Source organism: Phascolarctos cinereus, unplaced genomic scaffold, assembly GCF_003287225.1.
Source record: "Phascolarctos cinereus isolate Bilbo 61053 unplaced genomic scaffold, phaCin_HiC Scaffold_4;HRSCAF=312, whole genome shotgun sequence".
Taxonomy (NCBI): Eukaryota; Metazoa; Chordata; class Mammalia; order Diprotodontia; family Phascolarctidae; genus Phascolarctos; species Phascolarctos cinereus.
Genome location: NW_027555847.1, coordinates 108,144,168 through 108,161,280, shown reverse-complemented (window position 1 = coordinate 108,161,280; position 17,113 = coordinate 108,144,168). Strand labels below are relative to the sequence as shown.

Sequence of the window (17,113 nt, the reverse complement as noted above, 5' to 3'; positions counted from 1 at the left end):
TTTATTTCTCATAAATAGTAGGTAGATAGTTTAGACATTATAAAGTAATGAGGGATTGTGACTCATAATACATCTTCTATTTAAAATTTTAAGAGTCATACAAAATATCAATTTGTAGTGAAGTTCTTAGAATATATGCATATACTTTCAGACTCAGTTGGTATGTTGGTTGGTTTTGCGGACATAATTTCTTCCTTTTAAATTTTTGTACTTTGTTAAGTAGGGATGGCCTGTTAGATGGTAGGGAGAGAAATATATTGAGAAATCAGGATCATGTAAAAGCAAAATATGGCACTAATTTAAAAAAAAGAAAATGTCTTTCAAGAAGTTTTAGGTACTTAAGTAAAACATTTCCTACAGCATGCAATTTGAAATCTTTCTTCCCCATCCCCATTACATTTGACCAGAGCCAATGTTTAGTAATTCTACTCAGAGGGAAAAATATTGAACAGACTAGGGACAGAGTAATATTTATAGTTTCCAGATTATTACTGAATTTTCTACATAACCTAAAAGGTTTTATAACTTTAAGAGGAAATTCTTTAGTAATGAAAAAGTGGTTAGCGAGCTTGCCTAATAGTTCCCAGAGAGAGTAGGACATATGTACCTTTTGACCATGTAGGTAGTAATTTAGCAGCTGTTGATGGTGTCTATAGAATCTTCAAAAATGTTTTATATAGCTACTAGGGAAAATGATTTGTATCATAGTGTTGCATTTAATTTTTTTCTATATGGTCATCTTGTATGAGTTTACTGGTTATCAATTTGTTCCCTTTGAGGTATGTAATTGTAAAATTTGATGTTAGAAACTGTTCTTTTGTTAATCAAAACCTCAAGATTTTCTGACCAACTTTAAAGGCTTCCTGACTTTTAACTATCCAGTTATATTTTCTCTTTAAAATTTGGGGGAGGAAAAAGAAGAGGCTGTTATATGTAAAGTCATAGCTAAACATAAAAATTAATAATGCCATTGTAGATAAAATTAAGTTTAGAAGGTGAACATTCTTTAAAGGAACATTTGGAAATTTAAAACCACAAAGAAAAAAAGAGTTGCATAATCCTTTGTTCACCCAAAATGAATTGGTTATGTACACATACATACTTAACAGAAATACATTGTCTTAGAGTTTAGAATAACTTTAGAGGTTATCCATCCCCCCATCCAATGCTCAAATCCTCTATGACATTCTTAACAAGTGGTCATCCATATGTACATATCTAATTTTCCTTCATTTGCCAGGGAGTTTTCATATCCAAGGGAAGAAAAGGAAAGAAACTTCATTTGTGTTTATCTCTAGTGCCTGATTCTGCTAGCATGCTTGGTAAAAGGGGTCAGGAAAGCAGAGAGGATAGAAATGATAGACCAGAAGGAGCAAATAAAGATTCTTTGCAGAAATTCCTACAGACCTAAAAGAGGGAAGAAATTGCTAGGCTACATAGCTGTCAGATATAATTCACTTTTATTCAACAGACATTAAGTAGCTACTTTTGCTAGGTTCTAGAGATACAAAGACAAAAATGAAATAGGCCCTGCCAGTGGTGTACTAGTAAATGTTTAGCAACCAGCTCTCTGAAGAGGAAAAAAAACTGTAATTGATTCAATTTTAAGTTTAATCTTCATTATTAACATTTTCTCTATCACCTTCTCAAGTCTCAACAGTCAACAAAACAATAAATCAAGCCCTGATGTGTAGTTTTTGCCTATTTATGAGGTGTAAATGCTCATACTGAAAATTTAATGAACTGTCTTGTGCCCATACAAGCTTGCTCTGGCATACACAACTTTTCCCTACCCTTAATTATTAATACAGCTTAGGACTTTAAGACCTAGAATTTTTGTGTAAATATCAGTTGTTAAATTTAAGCTTCTTTGTTACAGAGAAGACTGACAAAAAATGCCTCAAATGTCATGGGAACTTAGAATTTATAATGATTTAATGCGTTTTTTGGGGACCAGACTTGTGATTTCATTGAACTGATAACACTTTTGCCAATTTCATCTTAGAAGTAACAAAGATCCACTGGAGTTCATTGAATAGGTGTGGTGGCATGATCAAGACTACACTTAGGAGAATCACTTTGGTATCTGTGCAGCTGATAGATTGGAGTGGAGAGAAACTTGAGGCATGAACAACAATTAGGAAGTGATTTTAATAGTCCTGGGAAGAACAGTGAGGTACTTAACTAGGGTGGTGGTTGTGTGAATTAAGAGGTGCCGGTTATGTGTGGTGAGTGAGGTGAGGAATTGAGGTGACACTAAGCTTAAGAATATATATGACTAGAAGGTTGATGGGTCTCCTCAGAAGTAAGAGAGAATCTAGTAAAGGAGTATAGAAGGAGAATTAAGAGAGAGCAGTAGCAGCAAAAAATCCAGAGAGAAGAGAGCATTTAGGAAGATAGGGTGGTCAACAGGGTCAAATGCTGTATGATAAAAGACTGAGAAAAAGCTGATAGATTTGGCAATTAAGAGCTCTCTGGTGACTTTGGAGAGAACATTTTAGTGAGTGACAAAGTTTGGAAGCCATATTGCAGAAGGTTAAGAAGAGACTAAAAATAGAGCATGTGGGGAGGTGTTCTAATGGAATTTGGCAGAGAAAGTGAGAAGAGGCATAGGATTATAGCTAGGGTCATGGTACTATCTAGGGAGGGTTTTTAAGGATGAGGGGGAAAGACACTTAGATATACTTGTAGGCAGCAGAGAAGGAATCAGTTACCATCTAATCATTCCCTTCCCCTTCATTGCCAGATATTACACACAAGAAACCAACTGGCAACTATCTCCAATTCCTGACTTTTTAACTCTCTCTTTAACCCTTTACGGTTTGCCCCCTCATGCAGGTGCTCTACCAATACTGTTCTCAAAGATCATTCTTTGCATTTTGAATCCCTATTCTCAAAAAGCCTAAATGAAAGGTCCTAAAATATTGTTCTCAGAACCAAATATAATAATCCCACTGTGGTGTAATAAATGCAAAGTATAATGTAACTTTCACCTTCCATAGTCTAAACATTAAGTTTCTGTTAATGTAGCCTAAGATTTCATTAGCTTTTGTGGGGCCGACCTACTGAATCTACAGTTAAAAAAATCCACAGATGTTTTTCAAATGTATTCTTATCCAGACATGTTTCCATTATTGTATAGTTGTGAAATTAATTTTTTGAGCCTAAATTTTGTAATTTTCATTTGTCTCTTAAATTTCACTTTAGTTTTTTTTAGTTCATTAAGAAATTTTCAGATCTTAATTCTATTTCCCAATGTGTTTACTGTTACTTCTAGCATTATGTCAGAAGCATATCTGGCAATCATTCCTTATATACCTATGTCCGAGTCAGTGATAACAATGTTAAACATAGTGCCAAGGACAAATTCTTGGTATACTCTAGTAAAGACTGTCTCCTAATTTGAAATTTTTCCATGACTGACTTTTTAGATTTTATTGTTCCACTACTTCAGAATCAAACTGCAGTACAATCTAGCCTGTTGTTCTCTGTCTTGTCCATGAGAAAAGAGACTTTATACAACGCTTTGTTGAAATATGAGTGTACCATATGAAATATGAGTGGCCAGTTGACTAAGCTGATCATAAAAGGAGTAGTGATTACTGTGGCATGTTCTGTTTTTAATGAAATCGTGTAGGCTCTTAATGATTACTACTTCACTTTCTAGGTATTCAAAGCCTGTTTCTTCACTTTTATGTTCTAGAATTTTATCAGTCATGTAAGTCATGTCCATTGACCTCTAGGATACAAATTCTGTACTCTTTCTTTTTTTGAAAATTTGGAGAGGGAGTGGAGCCAAGATGGCAGAGTGAAAGCAGTGACTTGCTTGAGCTCTCCCCAAAACCCCTCCAAATACTCATAAAAAATGGCTCTAAACAAATTCTGAAGCAGCAGAAGCCACAAAAAGACAGAGTGAAACAAATTTCCAGCCCAAGACAACCTGGAAGATTGATCAGAAAGGTGTATCGTGCCGGGCTGGGAGTGCAGCGCAGCGTGGGCATGCAGGCCACAGCAAACCTGGAGCAGGCCTCAGACGACTGAATTGCAGTCAGCTGTGGTGGTTTCCAGACTCCTCAATCCACTAATGCCAAAGACAACTTAGAAGGTCAGTGGGAAAAGTCTGTTTCTGTGGTGCTCAGAGAGGAAGGCGGGGTTTCAGCTCTATTCCCCAGGAGCATGGCCCTGGCGGGGGAGGGCAGCTGCTTCCCAAGCTTCTGGCCCACAGACTAAGGGGAAATCCAGTGGCTGATCAGAGAAGGATTGCAGGGATCTCTTTGCCAGTACTGAAGGAGGAATCTCTTGCTTTGCCTGTGTTTAGATCTGGGTCACAGTTCTGGGCAGTGGTGGTGTGGGGTGAGGACGAGCGCTGGCATGGAGGAGCTTGTAGTGGATGTGGAGAGGAACCCCTCCGCACAGGTACAGGACACAAAGGAGTACTTGTCACAGGCCAGGAAAGGAGTAAACACCTCGCCCCTTATCATACCACCTTGCAAGAACTGAAAATTTACAGGTCCCTGCAAGTATCTCTGAAAACAGCTACCCAAACCCCTGAAGCGTGGGACAGTACACTTTCCACATTGGAAGCAGAACACAGAGTTTAAAACTTGAGTAATTGGCCGGGATCATGAGCAAGCAGCACAAAAAGAGTCAGACTATATTATCTTACTTTGGTGAAAAAGAAGATCAAAATATACAACCAGAAGAAGACAACAAAATCAAAGCTCCTACATCCAAAGCCTCCAAGAAAAATCTGAATCAGCCTCAGGCCTTGGAAGAGCTCAAAAGGGATTTTGAGAAGCAAGTAAGGGAAGTACAGGAAAAACTGGGAAGAGAAATGAGAGTGATGCAAGAAAATCATGAAAAACAAGTCAACAGCTTGCTAAAGGAGACCCGAAAAAATACTGAAGAAAATAACACCTTAAAAATAGCCTAACCCAAATGGCAAAAGAGGTCCAAAAAGCCAATGAGGAGAAAAATGCCCTAAAAAGAAAATTGGCCAAATGGAAAAGGAAGTCCAAAAATTACTGAAGAAAATACTTCCTTAAAAATTAGAATGAGCAATTGGAAGCTAGTGACTTTATGAGAAATCAAGACACTGTAAAACAAATCAAAAGAATGAAAAAAGAAAACAATGTGAAATATCTCATTGGAAAAAACTGAACTGGAAAATAGATCCAGGAGAGAGAATTTAAAAATTATTGGACTATCTGAAAGCCATGATCAAAAAAAGAGCCTAGACATCATCTTTCAAGAAATTATCAAGGAAAACTGCCCTTATATTTTAGAACCAGAGGGCAAAATAGAAATTGAAAGAATCCACAGATCTCCTCCTGAAAGAGATCCCCAAAGGAAAACTCCTAGGAATATTATAGCCAAATTCCAGAGTTCCCAGGTCAAGGAGAAAATATTACAAGCTGCCAGAAGGAAACAGTTCAAGTACTGTGGAAACACAATCAGGATAACACAAGAATTGGTAGCTTCTACATTAAAGGACTGCAGGGCGTGGAATATAATATTCCGGAGGGCAAAGGAGATAGGATTACAACCAAGAATCACCTACCCAGCAAAACTGAGTATAATCCTTCAGGGGAAAAAATGGTCATTCAGTGAAATAGAGGACTTTCAAGCATTCCTGATGAAAAGACCAGAGCTGAATAGAAAATTTGACTTTCAAATACAGGACTCAGTTGGGACATGAAGAGGTAAACAGGAAAGAGAAATCATAAGAGACTTATTAAGATTGAACTGTTTACATTCCTGCATGGAAAGATGATATTTAAAACTCATGAGACCTTTGTCAATATTAGGATAGTTGAAGGAAAAAAATTATATGTATGCCTAGATAGGTAGATAGATAGGTAGATAGAGGGCACAGGGTAAGTTGAAGATTAAGGGGTCATATCTGGAGAATAAAATTAAGGGATGAGGGAGGATTGTACTGGGAGAAGGAGAAAGGGAGAGGTAGAATGGGGTAAATTATCTCACAAAAAAAAAACACCAGAAAAGTCTCTTACAGTGGAGAGGAAGCAGGAGAAGGTGAGATGGAATGAGTGAATCTTATTCTCATAGGATTTGGCTTAAGGAGGGAATAACATACACATTCAATTGGGTATGGAAATCTGTCTTACCTTACAGGAAAATAGGGGGAGAAGAGGACAAGAGAGTAGGGGGGTTGATAGGAGGGCAGATTGGGAAAGGGGGTAATCAGAAGGAAATACTTCTGAGGAGGGACAGGGTCAAAAGAAAGAATAGAATAAATGGGAGGGCAGGATAGTATTAAGGGAAATAGAGTTAGTTTTTCACCAAATGTCTACTATGGAAGTATGTTGCATAACTGTACATGTATAACCTATATTGAGTTGTTTGCCTTTTCAGTGAGTGTGGATGGGGAGGGAGGAAGGGAGAAAATTTGAAACCTAAAGTTTTTAAAACGTGTTTAAAAAAATATTTTCACATGCTACTGGGAAATAAGACATACAGGAGATGGGGTATAGAAGTCTATCCTGCCCTACAGGAAAATAGAAGGGGAAGGGGATAAGAGAAGGGGGAAGAGATAGAAGAGAGGACAGACTAGGGGAAGGGATATTCAGAATGCATGCCATCTTGGGGTGGAGGGAGGGGTGAGATGGGGCAAAAATTTGGAACTCAAAAACTTGTGGAAGTGATTGTTGAAAACTAAAAATAAATAAATTTGTATGAAAAAAAAATTTAAAAAATTTGTACATTTGTCCTTCCAGGCCTTTGTTGTCTCTCTCATTTTCTATAATTTTTAGCAGATCACTGTTAGCTACTCAGTGGCTCAAATTTCATTGAGGCCAAATGAATTGAACTCATTGAGCACTGAAAAGTATTCTCTTACCATCTCTCTACTTATATTGGATTTTCCCTTCCATTAACCCTTTTTTCTTCTCCTCTTCTCATTCCAGTTATCATTCTTGACAAACAAACAAAACCAACTTTATTTTCAGTTGGAATGGCCATTCTTTCTTGATTTGACTAGCATTTTAGTTTTTAAAGTTAGAAGGAACCTAGAATCCATCCAGTCCATTCTCTTATTTTCAAGTTGATGAAACAGATACAGAAAGGTACAGAAAAAAGACAGCAACTCGCCTATCTTTATTGCCTCCAAAATAAAAAAAAAATTTTTTGACTGACATTGCATATGAGTATTAGTCCCAGAAATTCTGACCAGTTTAAGTCCATCCCTATCATTTTACAGATGAAGAATCTGTGGGCCTAGAGAAATGAGATGATTTATTTAAGGTTACCCAGTAGGTAGTACCAGAACTGATACTAGACTTCAACTTCCCTGGTCTAGCGCTTTTTCCACTACACTCTGTGGTATCATTTTCATGGAATGTTACTTGGGTGTATGAAATAATCTTCCTTTTTTTAAGATAATAGTAAACTCTGGAGGATTTAACTTGATCACATGTGCAATGTGTAAGACAGATGGCTTAGTGTCATTGTTTCAGATATTTCCACAAATGTGGTTTTAATTTATGTACAGTTTATTGAGTGATCATTATATATAGGACTAATCTTTTATTTATTTATTTTTCCTTGGAAAAACACACTCAGAGGATTTAGACATTGAACTTTGAAAAAGTTTATGACTTGGGTATTTCCAATTACTATATTTCATAAGATTTTTTAAATGCAAAATTTTTATGAGACACATTCTGTGTCCTGAATATGTATTTAGCTGATGGACTGTAACAGTTCAAATAGAACCATTTACAGCTTGCAGAGTAAATGCAAGTACTTCCATAAAGATTCACATGACACCCAGTCTTTATTTCAGGTAAATAATTTCCTTTTTTAAAAATTGCATAAATTCAGACTTACAGGATAGACCCCCCCACAAGACCTTCTCTCATTTTGGAAGTGCCTTAAATAAAAATGAATTTTAATGGCTTAAAAGAGTCTTTCTGGCCAGTTGGTGAATAGTAGCTTTTAAAGGTTCACATATTAACAAAGTTGGTGGGACATATTACATCAGAATATTTCTCTCATTGTAGAATTTTCCTATTGTTTCTATGTAAGTCTTATGTGTCTTTGTGTTTTGAAGGTGACTCCAGGTTCACGAAGTCCCTCTTCATGAACAAAATTTCATGCAGGTCTAAAGCTATAAAGGCACCAAGGTCAGGCTAAATCTGTTACCTAAGGACCAGCTTAGCTAAATTCTAAGAAGCCATTACATCATCTTTGTTTACTTTCAGCAGAGCACAAATATAGTATTCTGTCTAGAAGTGCCTTTCCAGCAGCATTGGGATTGGGCTCAGAGAGGGTAGCTTTTTTATCTTCTGAGACTCCTTTCTATAAGAACAGGACTTCACTGGCCAAATCACTCTTATCTATTGATTCCACCTTCCACTGTATGGGCTCATTGGCCAATATACTTTTCTCCAGTAGAATGTAAGCTTCTTGGGCCCCAGGGATTGTTTTATTATTTTTTCTTTGCATCTCTTGTCCCTAGTACAGTGCCTGGCACACATTAAGCACTTAATATATGCTTGTCAAATTGAGTTGAATTATGAAAGCTTTAAAATTTATGTAATAGAGATTATATATTGTCTTTTATGATGTTATCTGTTCCTGATAACAGATTTTACACTATTTGTAGTTTCAAAAGCAATATCTCTTCTACTTTCTTTATGGTTTGACTTTTTATATCTAGTCATTTACTCATTTGGAATGTATTGTGGAATGTGGCATAAGATGCTGATATAATCCTATTTTTCATCAGGTTGCCTAACAATTCTTCTCAAATAAAAGGTCCCTTCCCCATTGTTTTCAGACTGATGAGAAAGACAAAATCTAGTAAGCTATAAATTAATAATGATAAATATACAGTACTTTACTTGGCTTTATAAACTAACTAGAAAATTATAGGATGACAGAAACAATAGTACAATAATTCAAGTGTAAAGGACTTTTAGCAAGACATTTAATAAAATTTCTAATGCTATTCATGTAGAAAATATGGAGAGCTGTGGATTAGACAATGGCATAAATAGGTGGATTCCGAGTTGTTTAAATAGCCATATCCAAAGAGTAGTCATTAGTGGTTCAAAGTTGCCGTGGAAGAAAGTAACCATTGGAGTCCCTCATGGATCTGTACTTGACTCTGCTATTTAACATTTTTATCAATGAATTGGGCAAAGACATGGATGGAATACTTATCAAATTTGAAAAAAGTGTGATGTCATGCTGGTAGGGAGTTACCTAGCACTCCAGATGGCATAATAGAATTTAGAAAATTGTGAACAGTCAGAACAGTGAGCATGTGTAAAAGTTCTGCTCTGGTATCTTTCATGGTATAAGAGACCCTGTGTTCTCGAAGACTGTGACAACAGAGCGTAAGCTCTGGGCCATTCAGTGATGCTGAAAAGCTTCACATAGGGCAATAATAATAGACTAAGCCTATTTTCCAAAGACCAGCCTAAGTGCTCAGCAAATATCCAGCTGCACAAACTCATCCCAAGATCATTCAAGGATAAATGTAGGAGGACTACAAAGAGAAAAAAATTTAAAATATTTGAAAAAAATTTAAGAAATTATTGTCCTCGTCAAGAATAGTGGAACTACCATACTTGGACCTAATATCACAGTCACAAATATGCTTTTGGAGAAGAGAGAAATGGCACTAAAGAGAACAAAGATAACAAAAACAGTTAGATTGGACCAAATGTATGTAGAGGATGTCCATATTGGAGGTGACACCATTGTTAGAGCATCGTGGGCCCAATAAGCAAAGTATCTGGAGGAGGGGAAAATAACAAAGGAATGGAAAAGAAAAAAAAACAGTTCAGACCTTATTAATGCCACTGCCCCAAGGCAAGCAAGAGAACATCAGTATCTATTAAACATCTATACAAAATCTTTATGAGTCTTTTGTACGCAGGCATTATTGGTAAGGTTATCATTAGGGAACAAGTAGGCATTCACAAGTGATTTGGAACAGGGAGGCATATTGTTAGCATTTCACAGTTAGCTAAAAGATATGAAAAATATAAGATCTCCTCCTCATTGTTTATTACCAAAAAACCCCATTTGATATGGTAAAACAAAACACCCTCTTAAAGTCTCTTTTGCAAGATATCTTCCATCCATATGTCAACATCATTCAAGATCCCTTGGAAGATAACAAAACAGAAATAATCCTGTTCAATAACCCTCTGATAGCAAACATTGGGTGAGGCATAACATAGGAAAGTATACGCTTAACAAAAGTGTCTACTGCTGTGATAGAGGAAATACATTTCACAGTCCAGATTGAAGAAAGCCTCCCCATGAATAATGAAGTCCTCCAGATGCTCCTGTTTGGGAATGACATTGTGCTGATTACATTAGGCATCAGAACATTGCAGAGACTCCTGGAAAAACCTGTAATCACTCAAAGGAGTTTGTCCATCCACGTAGGAAAGATCAAGTGGATGAAGAATGTCTATTGTCCAGATCTCTCTCTCTCTCTCTCTCTCTCTCTCTCTCTCTCTCTCTCTCTCTCTCTCTCTCTCTCTCTCTCTCTATTTCTCTCTCTCTCTCTCTCTCTCTCTCTCTCTCTCTCTCACACACACACACACACACACACACATACACACACACACACACACACACACACACACACACACACATATATATATTTCTGGATGGACATGCTATACAACTTGTCCAGCCTATGTTGGGAGTGTGTCCCAGAGTTGAATAGAAGGAAAGGAGTAGACTGGATTGCTTTTAGGAAATTACAGAGCTCCTTTACTGACACAAAGCTGCTCATGAAAGCAAAGGCCCATCTTTTCAGTAGTAACATCCTGCCAATGTTGCTCTATGACAGAAAAATATGGAACACAAACTGCCTCAGAAGTACTAAAAATAAATATCCCATAGAGGTAGTAGAGAGGCCCAAAATGGCTGCAATGGGGAATTCTGAAGAAGAAGAGGGGTAAAGAGATGTGTATGGTTATGTGACAGGAAGGAAAAATAACAAGTTTATAAGACAGAGTGCAACATTGGTGTCCTTTCTATGTCAAGAGAAATCAAGGAAGGCTTACAACATGTTGGATGGATCCCCTGATGACGATCAAATGAGAGAATATTTGTAAAGTACTTAGCACAGTGCCCGGCACAAAATAGGTGTTATATAAATGCTTATTTCTTTACCCTTTGCCTTCAACTTCAATAAACTTTTGGGAGGACTTAGACAAGAGTTGCACAGAGTGAAAGTCTAGGATTAATGACTGCAAGTTACAAATATACAAATTCAGTTTATGCAGTTGACTGAAGTTTCAGAGACTAATAAGACAATGCAATATACAGGTCTTATTTTTTAAATTTTTTATTTTTAGTCCCTTCAAGGAACTTACATTTTATTTGCTTATTTTATTTATTCATTCATTTATTTATTTTTTGGGCAGTTGGGGTTAAGTGACTTGCCCAGGGTCACACAGCTAGTAAGTGTCAAGTTTTTGGTCTGAGGCAGGATTTGAACTCAGGTCCTCCTGACTCCAGGGCCGGTGCTCTATCCACTGCGCCACCTAGCTGCCCCCAATATACAGGTCTTATGACAGGCATTGTACCCAATCAGGAAGAATATTGGTTTGATGTTATATAGATGCTCATTCTGATATAGAATATTTTTAATATACTTTGTATAGAGTGCAGAGAGTACTCTAGAAAACAAATTTAGTTCTTTATTTCACTAAATGTGAACTTAAGGCATATTACACTCTCTGTGAGATCCTGACGTTCTTTTGGAAGGAGTCCGATAACAAGAATAACTTGGCTTTATGTTAGGAAAATCTCCCTAACAATTAGAGCTATCCTTAAGTGGAGTGGATTGCTTTGAGAAATTGTGGGTTTCCCTTCATTGGAAGGGAAGCAATGGCAGAGTGACCATTTTTCTGCTATGTTTTGGTAGGAATTCTTTTTCTGATATAAATTTGACCTAAAGACCCCTTGAGAAAAATCATAATCTAAATTTCTGATTCTGTGACCTGAAGGTTTGTAGTGAACTACAAAGCCTATACTGTTGTGAGATAACCAAAAAAACCAATCTGATTTTAATAGATGTGAGCTATGTTAATAGATAGATGAATGGTATCCAAAGTAAGTGAAGTGATAACTCCTTTGTATCAGTCCACATTTTGAAGTATTATATCCAGTGTTGGGTATCACATTTTAGGAAGTTGGAGTATATTTGGGGAGAGGTGAAACAGGATAGTGAGAGGACTCAAAACTGTGCCATAGAAGTATTTGTTGAAATACCTGAGGATGTTTAGTTTAGAAGAGAAAGCAGGGAGGAAAATGATAATAGACTTGAAATGCTTGAAAGGTTGTCATGTGGGAAGGAGGAAGGGAAAGAGATGGACAGGCCCTTTCTGCTTGGCAGAATTAGGATTAAGGAGTAGAAGCCACAAATAGGCAAATTTTGACTGAATATAAGAAAAAATATTAAAAATTAGAAATTTCGGAAATGGAATGGACCCATTAGTCAGAATACAGTGAATTCTTTGTCATTCATGGTCTTTAAGCACATCCTGTCAGGAATGTTTAAGGAGAGTTGGGTACAATGACCTTTAAGATACCTTCTAACTGATCCTTTCTAAGTCTGATTCTTATACACAGTTTGTATAGATCAGGCTGCTGTGTTGGCAGCAGCTATACTGAACACTCCTTATAAAAGCTATGAGGGAAGGAGAAAAGGAAAAAAGAGAAGGGAATAAATGAAAGCTCTCTTGGTATACTCTGTCCTGTTACCCCAGTATACCTAATACCCTACTTGCAATTCTAGAACAAGCAGAAATGAGGGTATGGTTCATTTGACAAATGCATGTTAAATGCTTACAATATGGGATAAAATATTAATGAAGTTTGTTATGGGCCTCAAGGAGCTTATGCTTTCGTAGATAATCTCATCGTCAACCTGAAACATCTGAAAATATAGGTTCAGTATCAATAAAAGTAGTAAAACACTCTTTCCTAGTCCTTAGATGTATGAGATATGTCCACAGTTAGAGATATTCAGGCCTGACCCATCTGGGATAAGTGAATAGATAGCAACCATAGTTCCCAGATTGGAGTTTTTGAGATTCCACAAACCACCATTGATTAATCTGCTAAGTAACTTACTTCATAATCATTAGAGTTCTTTTCCTTCCTTGGGGGTGGGTTTAAATAGCTTCTTCATCTATCCACTCAAATATGCTGCCATTTTACTTGTCTTTTTAAGGCCCAGCATAAAAAGGGATGATTTTTGTCAGCTATAAGCTTGCAGTAGAGTATCAAGAAATCAAAAGAGCCAACATCAAAGAAAATTGCTGAACTAGGTGTTAGATGCAGTCATTGATTTTTCTCCAGTTGTATGTTAGAAAAAACCTCCAAAAAACTGTGAGGTATACTACAGTGGAATTCCTAATACTCCCTTAAAGTCATCGTGGCTTCCTTTCATTTTTTTACATGTAGAAAACATAGCTTTGTATTACACTTAAACATATTAAGGCATCTTCTAGAATATGTTAAAGCTGTTTTTGTATCACACTATATTGTGGTCAAAGCTGTTAGAGAATCTAATAGAAAAAAGAAACTACTACACTTAAGAATTTGTATCTCAATTTGAAGTCTCATTATGCCTATAATCTTAGGCATGTTAGTTTGTGTCAATCTGGAATAACTACAGCATACAATTCGTTACTATTTCTCATCTCTACATTTTCTAGAAATAATGCCCAACTTTTGATGTTCAGATTCCCTCTGTGCCAAATATATATCAGTGATTACTGCTGAGAATTAGAAGTTAAACAGGGAGCTTTTTCAAAGTGTAAATCAAACTTTCAGTACTTCAAGGGTGTATAGCATGGAACATGTTTGATCTTTAATAGCTTTCTGATTCAGATAGTGTTTTAAAATATCCAACAAATTGATATTTCTGTGTTGTAATCACATATATTAAAGTTTGTTCAACTGCAGCTTTTGTGACATAGAATAGTGACATTAGTTTTAAAGGCAAAGGCAAAATCTCAGATGATTGTAACAAAAAGCAAAATTGCTCCAAATTGTAATTTATGTTTTAGAATAATATCTTAAAGTGAACACAAGGGTTGATTTATTTTCTTGCTACTACCTTTAGCCATTAAGTAATTCTAGTTAGGGCAGCTAGATGGTGCGGTAGATAGAGAGCGAGGCCTAAAGTCAAGAAGACTCATCTTCCTAAGTTCAAATCTCACCTCAGACCCTTACTAGCTGTGTGACCCTAGGCAAGTCACTTCTTGTTTGCCTCAGTTTCTCATCTCTAAAAAGAGCTGAAGAAGGAAATGTCAAACCACTCCAATATCTCTGCCAAGAAAACCCCAGATGGGGTCATGAGGGGCAAGACATGACTGAAATGACTGAACAACAAAAATTCTGGTTAGTAATTTAAAAAACATAGATTTGTGCTTCTTTTTTTCTTTTTTGTCCTCTTCCCTCTTCTCCTCTGCTCTCCCCCTCCCTCTCCCCCTCCCTCCCTCCCTTCCTTCCTACCTTCCTACCGTCCTTCTTTACTTCCTACCTTCCTTCCTTCTTAGGAGATGAAACAGACTCTATAGATTCTAAAATAAGCAAGATAATATTCCTCAGTGCTGGCCTACCGTAAGTATTCACAAAGGTTATTGTTTGCAAGATTCTATTTATTATTTGATATAAATATATCTTTTCAAATTCCAGTCCTGCATGAAATGTTTTATTAGAAATGTTTTTTGCTAGCTAGCAGCAAACAGTTATTACATAGATGTACATGAATTCAATTGAATTTATTTTAATTTTCACATGTTTATGTATATCATGTTAATATTAGTCTCATTTACATTAAAGTAGAGCCACTACAAACTTATTTGATATTTTAGTCATTATATTTGACTTCTTTTTCTTTCTTTCTATTTTATATGTACCATTTTAGGGATCACTAGACCATTCAAATCTCCCTATTTCTTCAAGAAATACTCTTCATGCTGACCGAAACGTGAATGGGAATTTCTTGCCACTGAAAGCTGAACTCGACACAACTTATACTTTCTTAAAGGAAGCATTTGTAAATAGTTTACCCCGTTCTCAGGCTTCCCATTCCCCTGCTGTGAATATATCTGCTAATTCCAAAAGAACAATACAAAATGGATTCTGATTTTTATGAAAATAACATGGAAGTTATATTTAAGAATTAAAATGCTGTGTGAAGGATTTTCTTATCATTTAAATTTTGTTTCAGTATATGTGACAATGATTTGTCTTTTTTATTATTAATTTGTGTGATTCCTCAATATCTGCCTCTGTGTGTGTGTGTATGTATGTGTATGTCTCCTTGCATAATGAAATAACCAACTTGGGTTTTTTAAAGTTTTATTTATTATTGTAGTTGCTCATTTTTATGTAACATATTTTTAAATGTTAAAGAATGACACATTTTGGGTAATTTTCCTCAGACTTAAAAAAATCAATAAGCCATTTTAGTCTCTATCTATCAAAGTTGTTTCATACTTGTCTATTTTAAAGCAGGGCTGCAATACTTTAATAGGATCGAGAGAGCTATTTGAAATGTATGCCAATGATTCCTGTCATTTCATGGCAGCCCTGCCATGGTTCACTGAGCCCCCTCTTCTCTCTTGTCAGCTCAACTGAAGACAAGCATTTAGTTGCAAACTTTAAGCAGGTTGTGCAAAACAGAAATGATGTGACTGCTTCTCCTCCTGCACAATAATGTCACTCCTGGTCAATGTGAGAAGGTCAAGGTGCTCCTTGTAAAGCTACATGATACCATTTGCCCATTTGAACAAGTTAAGTTAACTGCTGAATCTGGTCCCTGCAGGCGTTGAAAACTCATCCTTTTATCAACTGCATTTGATAAGAAACTCGAACAACTGTGCAGGGAGAATTTTGATGGTATGTTTATGTACTTTATAAGGACAGTTCCCAAACCAGTGTTGCAGGTAATATGTTTAGTATAAGCTGCAAGACTTTAAGGTAATGGCTGCCTTGACCTTCAAAATAGACTCCTTTTTTGTTGTTGTTGGTAGGACCCAAGAGTGACGCCCATCTTTGATGCTGACAGAATTTCAAACAAGGCCATTGCCCTGCATTTTCTGCCTTGTAGCACACAAAAGTAAAATTGTATGTCAGGCCGAGATGTCGGGGAGCTGACAAGATGCCCCAGTGACATTTCAGCTGGAAAGAGCAAGTGTCTTGCAACCAAGTGGTCAAATATCAAATAATAGGTCAAGCAGGAAGGAGCTGAGTTCTAACCACAAAGAGGTTTCTGGTAACTTACTTGACAAGCTTTTGGGTGCTTTGTGGCTTGACAAAGTGATGTTCTGTTGGGTATCGCTAGACAGACTGTTCTTTATCTCCTTCAGAAGATCAGACATTGACATTGATTAAACTCTTTAACCCTTAAAGGTTAAATCCTCACAGTTTGCATCATGGTAAGTGAAGAACAAAAGAAAAACTTGTAATATGTAATTTGGTTTTGTATTAATCATTGTACTCCCCAGTGCTATTAACTTTTGATGGGTACTATTGTTTTCAATAGTGTTCTGTTACAAAATCCATATATTAGATTGTTTTTCATTATGAAGCAGTGATACATTAGAAAATGACATTATGTCTTATGGAATGTGTGATGTCTTATGCTTCATTCAATGTGGCATTTGATTCTAATGTGCCTGATGACTGAAAATTGTCTTATTACTAATGGCAAATAAAATTGATGCACAAATATGTATATTAGCAAAATTAACCAAGTGATGTTTATCTCACCTTAGGTAACAAAGCAAATATTTTCCATAATAGTAAATGCACTTTCTCTGTAAGGGCATTTTATATAATAGGAAGTTTTGTATATTCGTGTTTTTTTAATGCTTTTTTGTTAAACTGGATCTTCTATCAAATAGTTCACAATTTCTTTACATTTGAGTTTCCCCTATACCTCCATTTCTGTTTTTTTTTATCTGTATATTTTGAGAGGTAGTATGGCAGAGTGGAAAGAACATTAGACTCAAATCCAAAGACCTGGATTCAAATCTTTCCATTGATAGTTCATCCCTGTGTGATTTTGGGGAAAGTCACTTCATCTCTTAGGGCCAGT

The 17,113-nt window shown here is 36.3% G+C and overlaps 1 protein-coding gene across 5 annotated transcripts in view; it reads left to right on the top strand.

Moving 5' to 3' along the window:
• The window catches only part of CCDC171 (coiled-coil domain containing 171), a 501,148-nt gene extending 485,905 nt beyond the window's left edge, over positions 1-15,243 (top strand). For 3 of the 5 annotated variants that reach the window (XM_020969724.2, XM_020969718.2, XM_020969719.2), the window contains one exon: positions 14,936-15,243. In XM_020969724.2, the coding sequence (XP_020825383.1) occupies positions 14,936-15,157 (222 nt within the window). In that variant the 3' untranslated portion in view covers positions 15,158-15,243. Of the gene's footprint in view, positions 1-14,564; positions 14,629-14,935 lie in introns of all 5 variants that reach the window. The other 2 variants (XM_020969723.2, XM_020969720.2) reach the window with 2 other exon arrangements.
• Positions 15,244-17,113: the final 1,870 nt, after the last annotated feature.